At 42.9% G+C, this 21,166-nt stretch overlaps 1 protein-coding gene across 5 annotated transcripts in view; it reads right to left on the reverse strand.

The window, feature by feature from the left end:
* The window catches only part of LOC121538371 (protein 4.1), an 82,907-nt gene extending 68,142 nt beyond the window's left edge, over positions 1-14,765 (reverse strand). For all 5 annotated transcript variants that reach the window (XM_045207135.1, XM_045207133.1, XM_045207132.1 and 2 more), the window contains exons 1-2: positions 14,680-14,765; positions 14,229-14,396 (exon numbers count right to left, since the gene is read on the reverse strand). In XM_045207135.1, the coding sequence (XP_045063070.1) occupies positions 14,229-14,396; positions 14,680-14,751 (240 nt within the window). In that variant the 5' untranslated portion in view covers positions 14,752-14,765. The remainder of the gene's footprint in view (positions 1-14,228; positions 14,397-14,679) is intronic.
* Between the last annotated feature and the right edge of the window lie 6,401 nt (positions 14,766-21,166).

A 21,166-nucleotide genomic window follows, 5' to 3' on the forward strand; every position in this document is an offset into this window, starting at 1 on the left:
ATTTTGTACGTTTGCCCACTGACAAAGAAATGATCAGTCTATAATTTTAATGGTAGTGTATACCTTGTGGTAGTGTAGGTTTATTTGAACAGTGAGCGACAGAATAACAACAAAAAAATCCAGAAAAACGCATGTCAAAAATGTTATAAATTGATTTGCATTTTAATGAGGGAAATAAGTATTTGACCCCTCTGCAAAACATGACTTAGTACTTGGTGGCAAAACCCTTGTTGGCAATCACAGAGGTCAGACGTTTCTTGTAGTTGGCCACCAGGTTTGCACACATCTCAGGAGGGATTTTGTCCCACTCCTCTTTGCAGATCTTCTCCAAGTCATTAAGGTTTCGAGGCTGACATTTGGCAACTCGAAGCTTCAGCTCCCTCCACAGATTTTCTATGGGATTAAGGTCTGGAGGCTGGCTAGGTCACTACAGGACCTTAATGTGCTTCTTCTTGAGCCACTCCTTTGTTGCCTTGGCCGTGTGTTTTGGGTCATTGTCATGCTGGAATACCCATCCACGACCCATTTTCAATGCAGTGAAGTTGTCCTGTCCCCTTAGCAGAAAAACACCCCCAAAGCATAATATTTCCACCTCCATGTTTGACGGTGGGGATGGTGTTCTTGGGGTCATAGGCAGCATTCCTCCTCCTCCAAACACGGCGAGTTGAGTTGATGCCAAAGAGCTCCATTTTGATCTCATCTGACCACAACACTTTCACCCAGTTCTCCTCTGAATCATTCAGATGTTCATTGGCAAACTTCAGACGGGCATGTATATGTGCTTTCTTGAGCAGGAGGACCTTGCGGGCGCTGCAGGATTTCAGTCCTTCACGGCGTAGTGTGTTACCGATTGTTTTCTTGGTGACTATGGTCCCAGCTGCCTTGAGATCATTGACAAGATCCTCCCGTGTAGTTCTGGGCTGATTCCTCACCATTCTCATGATCATTGCAACTCCACGAGGTGAGATCTTGCATGGAGCCCCAGGCCGAGGGAGATTGACAGTCCTTTTGTGTTTCTTCCATTTGCGAATAATCGCACCAACTGTAGCCCATTCCAGCCTTGTGTAGGTCTACAATCTTGTCCCTGACATCCTTGGAGAGCTCTTTGGTCTTGGCCATGGTGGAGTGTTTGGAATCTGATTGATTGATTGCTTCTGTGGACAGGTGTCTTTTATACAGGTAACTTTAAGAGTGTGCTCCTAATCTCAGCTCGTTACCTGTATAAAAGACACCTGGGAGCCAGAAATCTTTCTGATTGAGAGGGGGTCAAATACTTATTTCCCTCATTAAAATGCAAATCAATTTATAACATTTTTGACATGCATTTTTATGGATTTTGTTGTTGTTATTCTGTCTCTCACTGTTCAAATAAACCTACCATTAAAATTATAGACTGATCATTTCTTTGTCAGTGGGCAAACATACAAAATCAGCAGGGGATCAAATACTTTTTTCCCTCACTGTAGGTGCCAATGAAAGTAACAGAGTTGACCGTAACAGGGTTGATGTTTTCATCTTAAATCATAAATCCCATTGTGACAGCGGGAATTGAAGCTTGTTGTGTGCAAATGAATGCAAGCTTTACAAAAAAATTGTTATTGTTAAAACATTTCTCGCCTGTCTACTGTATCTACAGTATAGGTAACAGGGTTTGCATGTTATGCTCGACGCGCTCAGTGTTCCACCACAAAACACCAGAAAATGGCCAAAAAGAGTAGAACCAGCTCACCTGCTTTTACACTATGATTTGACTATTATATATTAAAATATTTTAAAAGGAATTGTTTCAACATATTAAAATGAGAGTTTGTTTCACATAACAGGGTTGACCTTAAAATGAGGGAGAGACGTAAATGAATCACTAATCACACTAAATAAATAATAATCTTCAAAAATATGGATAAAGAAAATATGCACATTTTCCCACCAATGGTGTTTCCATCAAACTGACTTGTTGCGGATAAAAATTGTGCGTGATGACGTAGTGCACATAAAAGGCACTTTTCCCTTAAGTTTTCATGTACCGAATAAAAATCAAAAGTTGAATGTGTTTCCATAGCAACTTTATTGATGGTTTTGTAACAAAAATTGGTGCGTTAAATATAGGGCTGGGAATTGCCAGAGGCCTCACAATACGATATTATCACGATACTTTGGTGCCGCTTCGGTATGTATTGCGATTCTCACAATTCTCAAGATTCTATATATATTGCAATTCGACAATGTGATTTTATTGCCATTCGATGTTCCAAACATATTACTCACCATATGTCTGCTGCAGAGGGACAAGTGAGAGCCATGAGAAAACAAGTATTGATCAATTATGGAAATAAAAGGGCTGAAAACTAATTGGCTCCCTATTGAAAAAGAAGATGGCAAACAAGCTATGAAGGAAAAATACTGGAGTTTTGTTGCATGTACAGCCATCTAGCAGAAAAATAATAATATTATTATTGTGATCTGTAACTGTATCGATTTTTTCCCCCATCACTAGTTAAATAGCAAATGTGCCAGCTCTGGTCTTGGCACGTGAACTCTAGCCAACAGCTTGCAGATAGGCTACAGTGCGGGTAGGCTAGCCTATATGATGAGATTATTATGGATAAGAGCAAGATTATTTTTATCTGTCAAACGGCAGCCGAGCATCAATCATCATGTCATCAGAATAAGACCTTCAATATTTATTGGAAAGGAGCATCAACCTCATCACAATGCACTTTCACCACCCTGTGAAGTTCATCATATCTTTATTTAATCTGTAGCCTAATAAACTGCATGCTTTCCCAAGTCGTAGTGGGAGGACAACACAACATACAGTATCATCGCGTGACTCCAAGTTTACTTTGATATGATGGTTATTCTATTAATATTTGCGTATAAAGGCGTTTTCACCACCATTTCTCTAATAATAAAACCACTCCCTTTTTTAAATAAATGCGAGAAACAGATACATTTTAATACATTATTTATATGACAGCATGGAGTGAAATGGAACTGTTAAATTGTATGCAATGTCTAAATCTGGCTTCTCTACGGCCTCTGCATGATGAATCAACGCTCAGGGTGGGGACAGACAGCCCATCTCAGTTTGTAGTGCAGTTCACAATGCATGTAGACCTATCGTCTCATCATTGTAACTTATTTTCTTGTGACAGGTAGGCCTACGAATGCGAGTCTAATTTACCCATCTCCATCTGGCTTTCGGGGGTCACCTTGTTTTTAATTGTAAACACTCCAGAGTTTTAAAACAGCCTATCACTCGAACATCGTTAAAATCAGTGCAGTGCCATTCAAATTGCATCCAAAATAGAGAATCCTGTTCTACAGTAGTTTGATATATTGCCCAATATATAGATGTCCTAGCCTGCCTCTTTCAGGTAATAAATTCAATGCAGTATTAGCTTTATATTTAGCTAATTAATGATGGGTTATGCATACTAAGCTTCTAACTTACAGCCTCTGTCTCTTGCGCAATACGCACGCACCTGTGCTCCATAGCTCTTGGAGTCCCATGCAGGAAAAGCTAGACTAGAATAGCTTGTTGGATATACTTTTTTTTTGCATTTCTTATAACAATAGACTATTCAAAGAAGGACGCAAGCTCTTTTTTGTTGAATGTTAAATACAGCAGCCAATAGAACTGACATGTAATTTAAAAGAAGAGCGAACACGCGACGGCGGTAGGATATAGCAGTTATTTATTCAGACCCATAACCATTCAATCTTCGTGAAAAGAAGTGAAAGCCTTCTGCATCTAATTCTAGTCCAAAATTATACAAGGATGACATTGGAATGATGAAGATGAGGACAACAAAACGTATTTAATTTAACTGTTGAAAGCGAGGAAGGAATGAAGCAACAATAGAGAGAGAAAGAGGAGGTAGGCTATTAACATTAGGGAAAATATTATGAAAGGTATACACTACCGGTCAAAAGTTTTAGAACACCTACTCATTCAAGGGTTTTTCTTTATTTTTACTATTTTCTACATTGTAGAATAGTGAAGACATCAAAACTATGAAATAACACCTATGGAATCATGTAGTAACCAACAAAGTGTTAAACAAATCAAAATATATTTTATATTTTAGATTCTTCAAAGTAGCCACCCTTTGCCTTGATGACAGCTTTGCACATTCTTGGCATTCTCTCAACCAGCTTCATGAGGTAGTCACCTGGAATTAATTTCAATTAACAGGTGTGCCTTCTTAAAAGTTAATTTGTGGAATTTCTTTCCTTCTTAATGCGTTTGAGCCAATCAGTTGTGTTGTGACAAGGTAGGGGGGTGTACAGAAGATAGCCCTATTTGGTAAAAGACCAAGTCCATATTATGGCAAGAACAGGTCAAACAAGCAAAGAGAAACGACAGTCCATCATTACTTTAAGACATGAAGGTCAGTCAATCCGGAAAATTTCAAGAACTTTGAAAGTTTCTTCAAGTGCAGTCGCAAAAACCATCAAGCGCTATGATGAAACTGGCTCTCATGGGGACCGCCACAGGAATGGAAGACCCAGAGTTACCTCTGCTGCAGAGGTTAAGTTAATTAGAGTTACCACCCTCAGAAATTGCAGCCCAAATAAATGCTTCACAGAGTTCAAGTAACAGACACATTTTTGGTTCCAACCGCTGTGTCTTAGTGAGACGCGGTGTGGGTGAACGGATTATCTCTGCATGTGTATTTCCCACCGTAAAGCATGGAGGGGGAGGTGTTATGGTGTGGGGGTGCTTTGCTGGTGACAATGTCTGTGATTTATTTAGAATTCAAGTCTGCAGCGATATGCCATCGAATCTGGTTTGGGCTTAGTGGGACTGTTTTTCAACAGGACAATGACCCAACACACCTCCAGGCTGTGTAAGGGCTATTTGACCAAGAAGGAGAGTGATGGAGTGCTGCATCAGATGACCTGGCCTCCACAATCCCCCGACCTCAACCCAATTGAGATGGTTTGGGATGAGTCGGACCGCAGAGTGAAGGAAAAGCAGCCAACAAGTGCTCAGCATATGTGGGAACTCCTTCAAGACTATTGGAAAAGCATTCCAGGTGAAGCTGGTTGAGAGAATGCCAAGAGTGTGCAAAGCTGTCATCAAGGCAAAGGGTGGCTACTTTGAAGAATCTAAAATCTAAAATATATTTTGATTTGTTTAACACTTTTTTGGTTGCTAAACTCAGCAAAAAAAGAAACGTCCCTTTTTCAGGACCCTGTCTTTCAAAGATAATTCGTAAAAATCAAAATAACTTCACAGATCTTCATTGTAAAGGGTTTAAACACTGTTTCCCATGCTTGTTCAATGAACCATAGACAATTAATGAACATGCACCTGTGGAACAGTCGTTAAGACACTAACAGCTTACAGACGGTAGGCAATTAAGGTCACAGTTATGAAAACTTAGGTCACTAAAGAGGCCTTTCTACTGACTCTGAAAAACACCAAAAGAAAGATGCCCAGGGTCCCTGCTCATCTGCGTGAACGTGCCTTAGGCATGCTGCAAGGAGGCATGAGGACTGCAGATGTGGCCAGGGCAATAAATTGCAATGTCCGTACTGTGAGACGCCTAAGACAGCGCTACAGGGAGAAAGGACAGACAGCTGATCGTCCTCGCAGTGGCAGACCACGTGTAACAACAACTGCACAGGATCGGTACATCCAAACATCACACCTGCGGGACAGGTACAGGATGGCAATAACAACTGCCCGAGTTACACCAGGAATACACAATCCCTCCATCAGTGCTCAGACTGTCCACAATAGGCTGAGAGAGGCTGGACTGAGGGCTTGTAGGCCTGTTGTAAGGCAGGTCCTCACCAGACATCACCGGCAACAACGTCGCCTATGGGCACAAACCCACCGTCAATGGACCAGACAGTACTGGCAAAAAGTGCTCTTCACTGACGAGTCGCGGTTTTGTTTCACCAGGGGTGATGGTCGGATTCGCGTTTATCATCGAAGGAATGAGTGTTACACCGAGGCCTGTACTCTAGAGCGGGATCGATTTGGAGGTGGAGGGTCCGTCATGGTCTGGGGCGGTGTGTCACAGCATCATCAGACTGAGCTTGTTGTCATTGCAGGTAATCTCAACACTGTGCATTGCAGGGAAGACATCCTCCTCCCTCATGTGGTACCCTTCGTGCAGGCACATCCTGACATGACCCTCCAGCATGACAATGCCACCAGCCATACTGCGTTCTGTGTGTGATTTCCTGCAAGACAGGAATGTCAGTGTTCTGCCATGGCCAGCGAAGAGCCCAGATCTCAATCCCATTGAGCACGTCTGGGACCTGTTCGATCAGAGGGTGAGGGCTAGGGCCATTCCCCCCAGAAATATCCGGGAACTTACAGGTGCCTTGGTGGAAGAGTGGGGTAACATCTCACAGCAAAACTGGCAAATCTGGTGCAGTCCATGAGGAGGAGATGCACTGCAGTACTTAATGCAGCTGGTGGCCACACCAGATACTGACTGTTACCTAATTTTGATCCCCCCTTTGTTCAGGGACACATTATTCAATTTCTGTTAGTCACATGTCTGTGGAACTTGTTCAGTTTATATCTCAGTTGTTGAATCTTGTTATGTTCATTCAAATATTTATACATGTTAAGTTTGCTGAAAATAAACGCAGTTGACAGTGAGAGGACGTTTATTTTCTTGCTGAGTTTTGTGATGAGTACTGAGTATACGAAGAGGCAGGACGCAGACGCAGGAATTAACAAGGTCAAGGTTTACTTAATAATGAGAAAGAGAATAACAAAGAGAGAGTAAATGACACAACGCTTAACAATCACACACAACACAATACAGAACAGTCCAGGGCTAAATAGGGGTGGTGATGAGATGATGAGGTGCAGGTGCCCTGGAGGTGATTAGGGTACGTTGGGTTTCCATTCCGGTGTTGCCGAGGTGGTGCGCTCAGACTGGTGGCTCAGTAGACCGGCGAATCAGAGCGCCGGAGGGGAGCAACGGGAGTAGACGTGACAAGTTTACATGATTCCATATGTGTTATTTCATAGATTTATGTCTTCACTATTATTCTACAATGTAGAAAATAGTAAATATAAAGAAAAACCCTTGAATGAGTTGGTGTTCTAAAACTTTTGACAGGTAGTGTATATCCGTCAGCCTACTAATTATACAAATAGGCCTTATTATATTTCAAAATTAAAATCAAATTCACTAGCCTATACTTGTAACTTTATAGGCAGAATGTGCTGCACCAGAATCGCATGCGTCTTCTGCTTAATCATGGTTTGAAAGATGTGCGTAATTCTAGTCCATATACAGTGCATTCGGAAAGTATTCAGACCCAGGGAGGTGACTAAGAACCCGATGGTCACTCTGACAGAGCTCCAGAGTTCCTCTGTGGAGATGGGAGATTATTCCAGAAGGACAACCATCTCTGCAGCACCAATCAGGCCTTTATGGTAGAGTGGCCAGACGGAAGCCACTCTTCAGTTAAAGGCAAATGACAGCCTGCTTGGAGTTTGCCAAAAGGCACCTAAAGGACTCTGAGACCCTGAGAAACAAGATTCTCTGGTCTGATGAAACCAAGATTGAACTCCTTGGCCTGAATGCCAAGCGTCACGTCTGGAGGAAACCTGGCACCATCCCTACGGTGAAGCATGGTGGTGGCAGCATCATGCTGTGGGGATTGGTTTTCAGCGTGAGGGACTGGGAGACTAGTCAGGATCGAGGGAAAGATGAACGGAGCAAAGTACAGAGAGATCCTTGATGAAAACCTGCTCCAAACCGCTCAGGACCTCAGACTGGGGCGAAGGTTCACCTTCCAACATGACAATGACCCTAAGCACACAGCCAAGACAATGCAGGAGTGGCTTCGGGACAAATCTCTGAATGTCCTTGAGTGGCCCAGCCAGAGCCCAGACTTGAACCCGATCGAACATCTCTGGAGAGACCTGAAAATAGCTGAGCAGCGACGCTCCCCATCCAACCTTACAGAACTTGAGAGGATCTGCAGAGAAGTATGGGAGAAACTCCCCAAATACAGGTGTGCCAGGCTTGTAGCTTCATACCCAAGAAGACTCGATGCTGTAATCACTGCCAAAGGTGCTTCAACAAAGTACTGAGTAAAGGGTCTGAATACTTATTTAAATGTCATATTTCCGTTTATTTTTAATTTTTTTGGCAAAACAATTCTAAAAACCTGTTTTTGCTTTGTCATTATAGAGTATTGTGTGTAGATTGATGAATAAAAAAACGATTTAATCAATTTTAGAATAAGGCTGTAACATAACAAAATGTGGAAAAAGTCAAGGGGTCTGAACACTTTCCGAATGCACTGTGATACAGTATAACACAATACAGTACAGTAATACAGTTCACACTAAAAAAGATTAGCCTACTGGAGCTTGTTTCATTTATTTACCCAAGAGAGCATATAGCTAGCTACGTCTATGGGCTTTTATGTTTTTCTGTCGTGCATAATGTGCAGTAGCCTATATCATATACAGAATGTGTTGGATAATGGCACAATCATTTTGGCTTTTTTGGGCTTGTGCTCATTAAATGTTGTTCATGTAGGGATCATAAAATGTTTTTAATATATGGCTCATCGGGCTCAGGTAGCATCAGGTTAGAATTTTCATGCTGATCAAAGCTCTAATCAAATTCAGACATATTTATATTAGGGCTGTCAAATGATTAAAAATTTTAATCAAATTAATCAGAATTTTCAGTGGATTAATCATGATTAATCACTATTTGCAATTACACCTGAATCCTAACCATTTTTTTTCTGAAATGCATACGATGTCCCGCTCACGTGCAACAGACAGGAACTGTTCTTTACAAGCCTCCGCAAAATGACGCTCCTCAGTTTTTAATATAGTCAGCGCAAAAGACTTCAGTTCCCACGTGTCACTGATTAAATGTGCAGTTACTCCGAGGTAATTGTTGTTACTCACTGATGTCCAATGGTCTCCTGTCAGGGCGATATGATTTACTTGAGCCAAGACCTCTTTCCTTTTTTCTTTTTCGTTTTCATAGAGCTCGTGGATTTTCTTCATAACTGTGGCTCTTGACGGTGGCTTATAGAATGAGTCTTGAGACGCCACTTGCAAAACATCAAGGAAACCTGAGTCTTCTACAATGCTAATGGGTCTACAATCCTTTGCAATCCATTTTGCTATTGTGTTGGTCAAATTATCTGAGGTTGATTTAGTTAATTGCCTGCAAACATTCAGCGTGGTCTGGCGCAAACCACTCGCTGAATCTGACGGCCCAGCAAACGCATGTTTGGCGTTGACATGGTACTTCAAGCTTGAACAGCTCCGGTGAAATTGAAACTCCTTCTTACAAATCTTGCAAATAACCTTGTACTTGTTAACTGTACCATCATCATTCTTTTTATATTTGAATCCGTCAATAGGCCCACTTTGCTCACCTTGCTCCATCTCGCCTCTAGCTCCCAACCACTTTCCTGACCTGAATAATTTGTCACACTGCGCATGCGTGAAATGCGTTAAAAAAATTGACGTAATTAACAGCAAACAACTAATTAACGTCGTTAACGCGCTATTTTTGACAGCCCTAATTTATATGCTTTATAATGCTTTTGAATGACACTTCCGGTTTTGGCGGGAAATACCGGGTTAACCGGAAGAAAAGTGACTTATTCTGATTTATTCTCAGGATAGAACATTTGTAAAATACCGGGAAAATGTTCAACCCTAGTGTGTGTGTGTGTGTGTGTGTGTGTGTGTGTGTGTGTGTGTGTGTGTGTGTGTGTGAGAGAGAGAGAGAGAGAGAGAGAGAGAGAGAGAGAGAGAGAGAGAGAGAGAGAGAGAGAGAGAGAGAGAGCGAGAGAGAGAGAGGACACTGAATCTGAATCAAGAGGTCCATTGATATGGGAGGGCTGTAACCAGCAGCCTCAGAAAACGGAGCCTGTAGTCACCGTCTGAGTGAACCTTGTGTTCAAGCATGCATTATTTCAGCTTGGAAAATAATTATCTTACATAAATATCACTAATTAAGAAAAAGTTCCCATAGGGAACAGAATGGGGATGCTGTGCCATATGTAGCACTACAGCCTTTACTAGAAGGGAATGAGCTGCAGGCAGCGTACATAGATAGAGGTGTATTTGCAGCAACGTGGATATTACTTGGTAATGTCTACAGTTCAGCATGTTCGATTTATTAGCATTTGAACACTACAAGGGACGGACTGCTTTGTAACTGGCACTATACTTATTCTTGAAGTGTTACAAAACATGCTAATCTACTTGTCACGAATTCCGCCGAGACTGCTCCTCCTCCTTGTTCGGGCAGGCTTCGGCGTTCGTCGCCTCAGGAGTACTAGCTGCTACCGTTTGATGTTCTCTATGTTTGTTTGGTTTTGTCTGATTAGTGCACCTGTTCCATATCACGTATTGATTATGTCACCTATAAGTTTCCTTTGGTTTTGTTTGTAGTTGTGTGTTGTTGTCCGCCTGTCCGTTGGTGATTTGTATTTGCTCTCGTGTATTTAGTGTATTGACGCACTGTTTAGCGTAATCACTTGTATTTTGTGTATTGACGCACAGTATGCGTAATCGCTCGCCTCCGTTGTGTTGAGGCCCGTTATTTTGTATTGTCGTGTTTTGACAAGTAAAGTCTGTTGGACTAAGCTTCTGTGTCCTGCGCCTGACTCCAACACCACATCCACATCAGCACGTGACACTACTGCTCATCATGCTAAGATACCGCCTAAAATCATTTATTTCACAGAATTTAAATCCTGTGAGTCTGGTCTAATGATTAGCCCTTGTCATGGCCATTCCTGTCTTTGCCCCTAAACTCTCTATCTCCCTGTCTGATTTCAACTTTGTACAAAAAAAGGGGTCAGAAAAATATAAATATATACAGTGGGGAGAACAAGTATTTGATACACTGCCGATTCTGCAGGTTGTCCTACTTACAAAGCATGTAGAGGTCTGTAATTTTGATCATAGGTACACTTCAACTGTGAGAGATGGAATCTAAAACAAAAATCCAGAAAATCACATTGTATGATTTTTAAGTAATTCATTTGCATTTTATTGCATGACATAAGTATTTGATACATCAGAAAAGCAGAACTTAATATTTGGTACAGAAACTTTTGTTTGCAATTACAGAGATCATACGTTTCCTGTAGGTCTTGACCAGGTTTGCACACACTGCAGCAGGGATTTTGGCCCACTCCTCCATACAGACCTTCTCCAGATCTTTCAGGTTTCGGGGCTGTCGCTGGGCAATACGGACTTTCAGCTCCCTCCAAAGATTGTCTATTGGGTTCAGGTCTGGAGACTGGCTAGGCCACTCCAGGACCTTGAGATGCTTCTTACGGAGCCACTCCTTAGTTGCCCTGGCTGTGTGTTTCAGGTCGTTGACATGCTGGAAGACCCAGCCACGACCCATCTTCAATGCTCTTACTGAGGGAAGGAGGTTGTTGGCCAAGATCTCACGATACATGGCCCAATCCATCCTCCCCTCAATACGGCGCAGTCGTCCTGTCCCCTTTGCAGAAAAGCATCCCCAAAGAATGATGTTTCCACCTCCATGCTTCACGGTTGGGATGGTGTTCTTGGGGTTGTACTCATCCTTCTTCTTCCTCCAAACACGGCGAGTGGAGTTTAGACCAAAAAGCTCTATTTTTGTCTCATCAGACCACATGCCCTTCTCCCATTCCTCCTCTGGATCATCCAGATGGTCATTGGCAAACTTCAGATGGGCCTGGACATGCACTGGCTTGAGCAGGGGGACCTTGCGTGCGCTGCAGGATTTTAATCCATGACGGTGTAGTGTGCTACTAATGGTTTTCTTTGAGACTGTGGTCCCAGCTCTCTTTAGGTCATTGACCAGGTCCTACCGTGTAGTTCTGGGCTGATCCCTCACCTTCCTCATGATCATTGATGCCCCACGAGGTGAGATCTTGCATGGAGCCCCAGACCGAGGGTGATTGACCGTCATCTTGAACTTCTTCCATTTTCTAATAATTGTGCCAACAGTTGTTGCCTTCTCACCAAGCTGCTTGCCTATTGTCCTGACCCAGCCAATTTTATCCCTGATGTCCTTACACAGCTCTCTGGTCTTGGCCATTGTGGAGAGGTTGGAGTCTGTTTGATTGAGTGTGTGGACAGGTGTCTTTTATACAGGTAACGTGTTCAAACAGGTGCAGTTAATACAGGTAATGAGTGGAGAACAGGAGGGCTTCTTACATTTTACAATTACATTTTTAGTCATTTAGCAGACGCTCTTATCCAGAGCGACTTACAGGAGCAATTAGGGTTAAGTGCCTTGCTCAAGGGCACATCGACAGATTTTTCACCTAGTCGGCTCGGGGATTAGAACCAGCGACCTTTCGGTTACTGGCACAACGCTCTTACCCACTAAGCTACCTGCCGAAAAACTAACAGGTCTGTGAGAGCCGGAATTCTTACTGGTTGGTAGGTGATCAAATACTTATGTCATGCAATAAAATGCAAATTAATTACTTAAAAATCATACAATGTGATTTTCTGGATTTTTGTTTTAGATTCTGTCTCTCACAGTTGAAGTGTACCTATGATAAAAATTACAGACCTCTACATGCTTTGTAAGTAGGAAAACCTGCAAAATCGGCAGTGTTTCAAATACTTGTTCTCCCCACTGTATATATACACTGCTCTAAAAAATTAAGGGAACACTAAAATAACACATCCTAGATCTGAATGAATGAAATAATCTTATTAAATACTTTTTTCTTTACATAGTTGAATGTGCTGACAACAAAATCACACAAAAATTATCAATGGAAATCAAATTTATCAACCCATGGAGGTCTGGATTTGGAGTCACCCTCAAAATTAAAGTGGAAAACCACACTACAGGCTGATCCAACTTTGATGTAATGTCCTTAAAACAAGTCAAAATGAGGCTCAGTAGTGTGTGTGGCCTCCACGTGCCTGTATGACCTCCCTACAACGCCTGGGCATGCTCCTGCGGATGGTCTCCTGAGGGATCTCCTCCCAGACCTGGACTAAAGCATCCGCCAACTCCTGGACAGTCTGTGGTGCAACGTGGCGTTGGTGGATGGAGCAAGACTTGATGTCCCAGATGTGCTCAATTGGATTCAGGTCTGGGGAACGGGCGGGCCAGTCCATAGCATCAATGCCTTCCTCTTGCAGGAACTGCTGACACACTCCAGCCACATGAGGTCTAGCATTGTCTTGCATTAGGAGGAACCCAGGGCCAACCGCACCAGCATATGGTCTCACAAGGGGTCTGAGGATCTCATCTCGTTACCTAATGGCAGTCAGGCTACCTCTGGCGAGCACATGGAGGGCTGTGCGGCCCCCCAAAGAAATGCCACCCCACACCATGACTGACCCACCGCCAAACCGGTCATGCTGGAGGATGTTGCAGGCAGCAGAACGTTCTCCACGGCGTCTCCAGACTCTGTCACGTCTGTCACGTGCTCAGTGTGAACCTGCTTTCATCTGTGAAGAGCACAGGGCGCCAGTGGCGAATTTGCCAATCTTGGTGTTCTCTGGCAAATGCCAAACGTCCTGCACGGTGTTGGGCTGTAAGCACAACCCCCACCTGTGGACGTCGGGCCCTCATACCACCCTCATGGAGTCTGTTTCTGACCGTTTGAGCAGACACATGTACATTTGTGGCCTGCTGGAGGTAATTTTGCAGGGCTCTGACAGTGCTCCTCCTGCTCCTCCTTGCACAAAGGCGGAGGTAGCAGTCCTGCTGCTGGGTTGTTGCCCTCCTACGGCCTCCTCCACGTCTCCTGATGTACTGGCCTGTCTCCTGGTAGCGCCTCCATGCTCTGGACACTACGCTGACAGACACAGCAAACCTTCTTGCCACAGCTCGCATTGATGTGCCATCCTGGATGAGCTGCACTATCTGAGCCACTTGGGTGGGTTGTAGACTCTGTCTCATGCTACCACTAGAGTGAAAGCACCGCCAGCATTCAAAAGTGACCAAAACATCAGCCAGGAAGCATAGGAACTGAGAAGTGGTCTGTGGTCACCAACTGCAAAACCAGTCCTTTATTGGGGGTGTCTTGCTAATTGCCTATAATTTCCACCTGTTGTCTATTCCATTTGCACAACAGCATGTGAAATTTATTGTTGATCAGTGTTGCTTCCTAAGTGGACAGTTTGATTTCACAGAAGTGTGATTGACTTGGAGTTACATTGTGTTGTTTAAGTGTTCCCTTTATTTTTTTGAGCAGTGTATATTGAAATCCCATATAGTAAATACCTCTACTCCAGTTTCATACTCTGAGCCGTCAAGTAGGGTGATTTTGACAGGAATGGTTTTGGGGCGTTTGGATGTTTTCTGGGGGGATTTTGATGCTTTGCTGGGGGTCTTCTCCGAGCTGTCATCCATGTCCCCATGATGGTCATCTGACGTCTTACTGTCATGATCCTTAAGATAAGTGAAACAGTTTCAAATAAAACTTCATAAACTACAAACTGTTGACTTAGTAACCAAGCCAAGTACATGTATGAAATCACAAAACAGTAGGCTATATGATGTGGACATTCATGTAATAACCACAAAAGGCATATGATACAATGCACACTGCATAATATTCAAAGATTCACTCCATTTTATGATATACTGTGTTTTGTAGGTTAAATGCAAATGCTAAATGATTAGATGTGAAGTGCAAAATGATACATGACTGTGAGTCTTGCAGCTCTCCAACCTGATTGGTCCTCCTGACATCACCCTCCATGGTACTCTTCATCTCCATGGGCAATCCCTTTTCTGTTGTCATGGTAATGGAATGCAATCCTGAAACAATAAATTAACAGGAACATAAAGTCAGTAGTCTTCTGATGTCCACATCCCAAGACCAGCATGACATATTACCTATAGTGGGTGAACCCAGCATGACATATTACACCCTCTCAAACCCATAACACTCATCCCTACCCCTTGCAAAATCCAAAACATCCCCAATGTTAGTGAATTCACCATCCTGCGACACAGTGGCAATTACTGGCCACAAAACGAATATCCAACAATGTCACATCTAATTTCCTTCTGAACTGACGGCTATTGTGGTTGCTTCCATTAGGCTCTGACTGCAATCACTAAGTGCTTTTTACGTCAAAAGCGGTGTGTTCCTCACTGTAATAGCAGAGCTGAGCAGAGCCTCTCACAGGAGCTGTCTGCATGAAGAGCTTTCGCTTTAGGAGGCTCTCCCTGATGCTAGGAGAAGACATAGCATAAATTACATCAGCAAGAGAGCCCTGCGGCATAGCGGAAGACAGCCGAGAGAGAGAACGTGACAACAATTTCATTAGAGGGGAAGCGAAAGAGAGAGAGAGCGAGACAGATGAGCCTTGTCATGTGAAGGTGACCACTCGCGCTCTGAGAATAATCTGATTTGTACTCTTAAAGAGGTTCCTCCCTTCACGATTAAAAATAGCTGACATTCTTAGAGAGCTCAATTATCTTTCAGATAACAGCCACATACTGTAGCTCTTTTATCAAGGGGGGCATAGGGTGTCCGCTCCAAGTTTCTTTCTGCTTCAGCTGTTGTCTTCGAAGATATGGGGAATATGACAACTACGTCTACCCCAGTGATGGTAATGCAGTACTTTCTACAACCCTTTTTGGAATAGAGGTCTTTCATGACAGTGTTTCCTAAATGGTTGGTTGTTGTTATCTTACATTTACATTTTAGTCATTTAGCAGATGATCTTATCCAGAGCAACTTACAGTAGCGAGCACATATATTCTCATGTTTGTTCGTACTGGTCCCCCATGGGAATCGAACCCACAACCATGGCGTTACAAGTGCCATGCTCTACCAACTGAGCCACACGGGAGCTACCAAAAGTATGTGGACACCTGCTCGTCGAACATCTCATTCCAAAATCATGGGCATTAATATGGAGTTGGTCCCCCCTTTGCTGCTACAACGTCTCCACTCTTCTGGGAAGGCATTCTACTAGATGTTGGAACATTGCTGCGGGGACTTGCTTCCATTCAGCCACAAGAGCATTAGTGAGGTCGGGCATTCCAATTCCATTCCTATTGCCACAAAGTTGGAAGCACAGAATTGTCTAGAATGTCATTGTATGCTGTAGCGTTAAGATTTCCCTTCACTGGAACTAAGAGGCCTAGCCCGAACCATGAAAAACAGCCCCAGACCATTATTCCTCCTCCACCAAACTTTACAGTTGGCACTATGGATTTGGGCAGGTAGTGTTCTCCTGGCATCCGCCAAACCCAGATTTGTCCGTCGGACTGCCAGATGGTGAAGTGTGATTAATCACCCCAGAGAACGCGTTTCCACTGCTCCAGAGTCCAATGGCGGCGAGCTTTACACCACTCCAGCCGACGCTTGGCATTGCGCATGGTGATCATAGGCTTGTGTGTGGCTGCTCAGCCATGGAAACCCATTTCATGAAGCTCCCGACAAACAGTTATTGTGTTGACGTTGCTTCCAGAGGCAGTTTGTAACTCGGTAGTGAGTGTTGCAACCGAGGACAGATGATTTTTACGCACTACACGCTTCAGCACTTGTGTGGCCTACCACTTCGCGGATGAGCCGTTGTTGCTCCTAGACATTTCCACTTCACAATAACAGCACTTACAGTTGACTGGGGAAGCTCAGGGCAGAAATTTGAGGAACTGCAACGGGTGTGGCTGAAATAGCGGAATCCACTAATTTGAAGGGGTGTCCACATACTTTTGCATATATAGTGTAAGTCATAAGAAAATGCTAGAAGATTTAGGTTGGTCACACAGTTCAAAAAAGTGAAACAAGTAATGCATATAGTATACAGTAATAATACTTTATGGACAACAGACAACTATGATGTCTGGCCATTGTAGCCAACTTGATAACAATATAATTGCTTCCTATTAACATGTGAATTTAAGCCTTTAGGTGTCTTAGAGTAGGCTACATTTGCTGGTCTGGTTATCCTATTTCCAAAGTATTTCCATGTAGACCTACAGTGGGGAGAACAAGTATTTGATACACTGCCGATTTTGCAGGTTTTCCTACTTACAAAGCATGTAGAGGTCTGTAATTTTTATCATAGGTACACTTCAACTGTGAGAGACGGAATCTAAAACAAAAATCCATAAAATCACATTGTATGATTTTTAAGTAATTAATTTGCATTTTATTGCATGACATAATTATTTGATCACCTACCAACCAGTAAGAATTCCGGCTCTCACAGACCTGTTAGTTTTTCTTTAAGAAGCCCTCCTGTTCTCCACTCATTACCTGTATTAACTAGACCTGTTTGAACTCATTACCTGTATAAAAGACACCTGTCCACACACTCAATCAAACAGACTCCAACCTCTCCACAATGGCCAAGACCAGAGAGCAGTGTAAGGACATAAGGGATACAATTGTAGACCTGCACAAGGCTGGGATGGGCTACAGGACAATAGGCAAGCAGCTTGGTGAGAAGGCAACAACTGTTGGCGCAATTATTAGAAAATGGAAGAAGTTCAAGATGACGGTCAATCACACTCGGTCTGGGGCTCCATGCAAGATCTCACCTCGTGGGGCATCAATGATCTTGAGGAAGGTGAGGGATCAGCCCAGAACTACACAGCAGGACCTGGTCAATGACCTGAAGAGAGCTGGGACCACAGTCTCAAAGAAAACCATTAGTAACACACTACGCCGTCATGGATTAAAATCCTGCAGCGCACGCAAGGTCCCCCTGCTCAAGCCAGCGCATGTCCAGGCACGTCTGAAGTTTGCCAATGACCATCTGGATGATCCAGAGGAGGAATGGAATAAGGTAATGTGGTCTGATGAGACAAAAATAGAGCTTTTTGGTCTAAACTCCACTCGCTGTGTTTGGAGGAAGAAGAAGCATGAGTACAACCCCAAGAACACCATCCCAACCGTGAAGCATGGAGGTGGAAACATCATTCTTTGGGGATGCTTTTCTGCAAAGGGGACAGGACGACTGCACCGTATTGAGGGGAGGATGGATGGGGCCATATATCGCAAGATCTTGGCCAACAACCTCCTTCCCTCAGTAAGAGCATTGAAGATGGCTCGTGGCTGGGTCTTCCAGCATGACAACGACCCAAAACACACAGCCAGGGCAACTAAGGAGTGGCTCCGTAAGAAGCATCTCAAGGTCCTGGAGTGGCCTAGCCAGTCTCCAGACCTGAACCCAATAGAAAATCTTTGGAGGGAGCTGAACGTCCGTATTGCCCAGCGACAGCCCCGAAACCTGAAAGATCTGGAGATGGTCTGTATGGAGGAGTGGGCCAAAATCCCTGCTGCAGTGTGTGCAAACCTGGTCAAGACCTACAGGAAACATAAGATCTCTGTAATTGCAAACAAAGGTTTCTGTACCAAATATTAAGTTCTGCTTTTCTGATGTATCAAATACTTATGTCATGCAATAAAATGCAAATTAATTACTTAAAAATCATACAATGTGATTTTCTGGATTTTTGTTTTTAGATTCCGTCTCTCACAGTTGAAGTGTACCTATGATAAAAATTACAGACCTCTACATGCTTTGTAAGTAGGAAAACCTAAAATAAATCTTGGTAGACCAAGAGTCGTCTGTTTTAAAACATGTATTTTTCCATATATACAAATCAACTTTATTCACTGAGCTTGTCTGATGCTTTATGCACACTGTTTGATTAAATAATTAATACACACAAATGACTAGAGGGAGTCTGATCACCACAGTGTTTATCGCGCTGTCCGTGTTGCCGAAGCTGCAACATAATTACAGCCATTTCTGACTGAAAAGTGATGTTACCAAAATCCCTCATTTATTTAGGAAAAACATTCCCTATTCCTTCAACTCTTGCTCTCTTTACGTGACACATGTATGCATCGCATGCACGTGACCAATAGGGCCTGACCTATAGCATATCATAACACATCAATAAATTGGTTATAACAAACTCTGAACACCGTAACAGCAAAATAGATGCAGAAGACGTGACAAATACACTCGAAAGGGGGGAATGTTTAGGTTACTAGTTGCTCATGAGATAAAGGGGAAGTCAGATGTGTGGAATAAATGTGTAGTTGTGGAAAATACTGGAGATCAAGAAAAGTAAGGTAAGGAGGAAGCGCTGCATGCATATTATGTATGACAAACAGGTGCTGTTAGATTACAATATAATTTTTCTGACCGTTTGGATCAATGTAAACAACACTAAATACATTTCAAGCGTACCAGAGAGTCTGTTGTAAAAAAATATATATTAAGCCTTTATTACAGCAAAGACTAAAAACAGTTGCAATCATTCGTGAATGCAATTTTCGAAATGGAACAGTTTATTTATTGTTTAAGATAATTATTCAAGGCGCGCTTTATTTTATTTTAAAACTAAAATGCTTGATTGCATTTCAAATTATGAATGACTCCTATGCTGTGTGATGACATGAACGAATAAATGATTGATTGATCCAGTACCATATATAAGTATTGAAATATAGGCCTAATATAGGCCTAAGTTATGGTATTAAGACTAAAGAGGATGCGCTCTTAGGCCTACAGCTCAATGGTGGTTATACAAGGCTGCTATATTAAGCCTACTAATGATAAGGACATTACTTATTATTATAATGATGATCATAATAGTAATAATAATAACAATAAGAAGGAGATCAAGAAAAAGGAGAGTTATTATTATTATACAGTGAGGGAAAAAAGTATTTGATCCCCTGCTGATTTTGTACGTTTGCCCACTGACAAAGACATGATCAGTCTATAATTTTAATGGTAGGTTTATTTGAACAGTGAGAGACAGAATAACAACAGAAAAATCCAGAAAAACACATGTCAAAAATGTTATAAATTGATTTGCATTTTAATGAGGGAAATAAGTATTTGACCCCCTCTCAATCAGAAAGATTTCTGGCTCCCAGGTGTCTTTTATACAGGTAACGAGCTGAGATTAGGAGCACATTCTTGAGTGCTCCTAATCTCAGCTTGTTACCTGTATAAAAGACACCTGTCCACAGAAGCAATCAATCAATCAGATTCCAAACTCTCCACCATGGCCAAGACCAAAGAGCTCTCCAAGGATGTCAGGGACAAGATTGTAGACCTACACAAGGCTGGAATGGGCTACAAGACCATCGCCAAGCAGCTTGGTGAGAAGGTGACAACAGTTGGTGTGATTATTCGCAAATGGAAGAAACACAAAAGAACGGTCAATCTCCCTCGGCCTGGGGCTCCATGCAAGATCTCACCTCGTGGAGTTGCAATGATCATGAGAACGGTGAGGAATCAGCCCAGAACTACACGGGAGGATCTTGTCAATGATCTCAAGGCAGCTGGGACCATAGTCACCAAGAAAACAATCGGTAACACACTACGCCGTGAAGGACTGAAATCCTGCAGGGCCCACAAGGTCCCCCTGCTCAAGAAAGCAAATATACAGGGCCGTCTGAAGTTTGCCAATGAACATCTGAATGATTCAGAGGAGAACTGGGTGAAAGTGTTGTGGTCAGATGAGACCAAAATCGAGCTCTTTGGCATCAACTCAACTCACCGTGTTTTGAGGAGGAGGAATGCTGCCTATGACCCCAAGAACACCATCCCCACCGTCAAACATGGAGGTGGAAACATTATGCTTTGGGGGTGTTTTTCTGCTAAGGGGACAGGACAACTTCACCGCATCAAAGGGACGATGGACGGGGCCATGAAAATGGGTCGTGGATGGGTATTCCAGCATGATAATGACCCAAAACACACGGCCAAGGCAACAAAGGAGTGGCTCAAGAAGAAGCACATTAAGGTCCTGGAGTGACCTAGCCAGTCTCCAGACCTTAATCCCATAGGAAATCTGTGGAGGGAGCTGAAGGGTCGAGTTGCCAAACGTCAGCCTCAAAACCTTAATGACTTGGAGAAGATCTGCAGAGGAGTGGGACAAAATCCATCCTGAGATGTGTGCAAACCTGGTGGCCAACTACAAGAAACGTCTGACCTCTGTGATTGCCAACAAGGGTTTTGCCACCAAGTACTAAGTCATGTTTTGCAGAGGGGTCAAATACTTATTTCCCTCATTAAAATGCAAATCAATTTATAACATTTTTGACATGCATTTTTCTGGATTTTTTTGTTTTTATTCTGTCTCTCACTGTTCAAATAAACCTACCATTAAAATTATAGACTGATCATGTCTTTGTCAGTGGGCAAACGTACAAAATCAGCAGGGGA

This window comes from Coregonus clupeaformis, chromosome 24 (assembly GCF_020615455.1).
Source record: "Coregonus clupeaformis isolate EN_2021a chromosome 24, ASM2061545v1, whole genome shotgun sequence".
In the NCBI taxonomy this organism is placed as follows: Eukaryota; Metazoa; Chordata; class Actinopteri; order Salmoniformes; family Salmonidae; genus Coregonus; species Coregonus clupeaformis.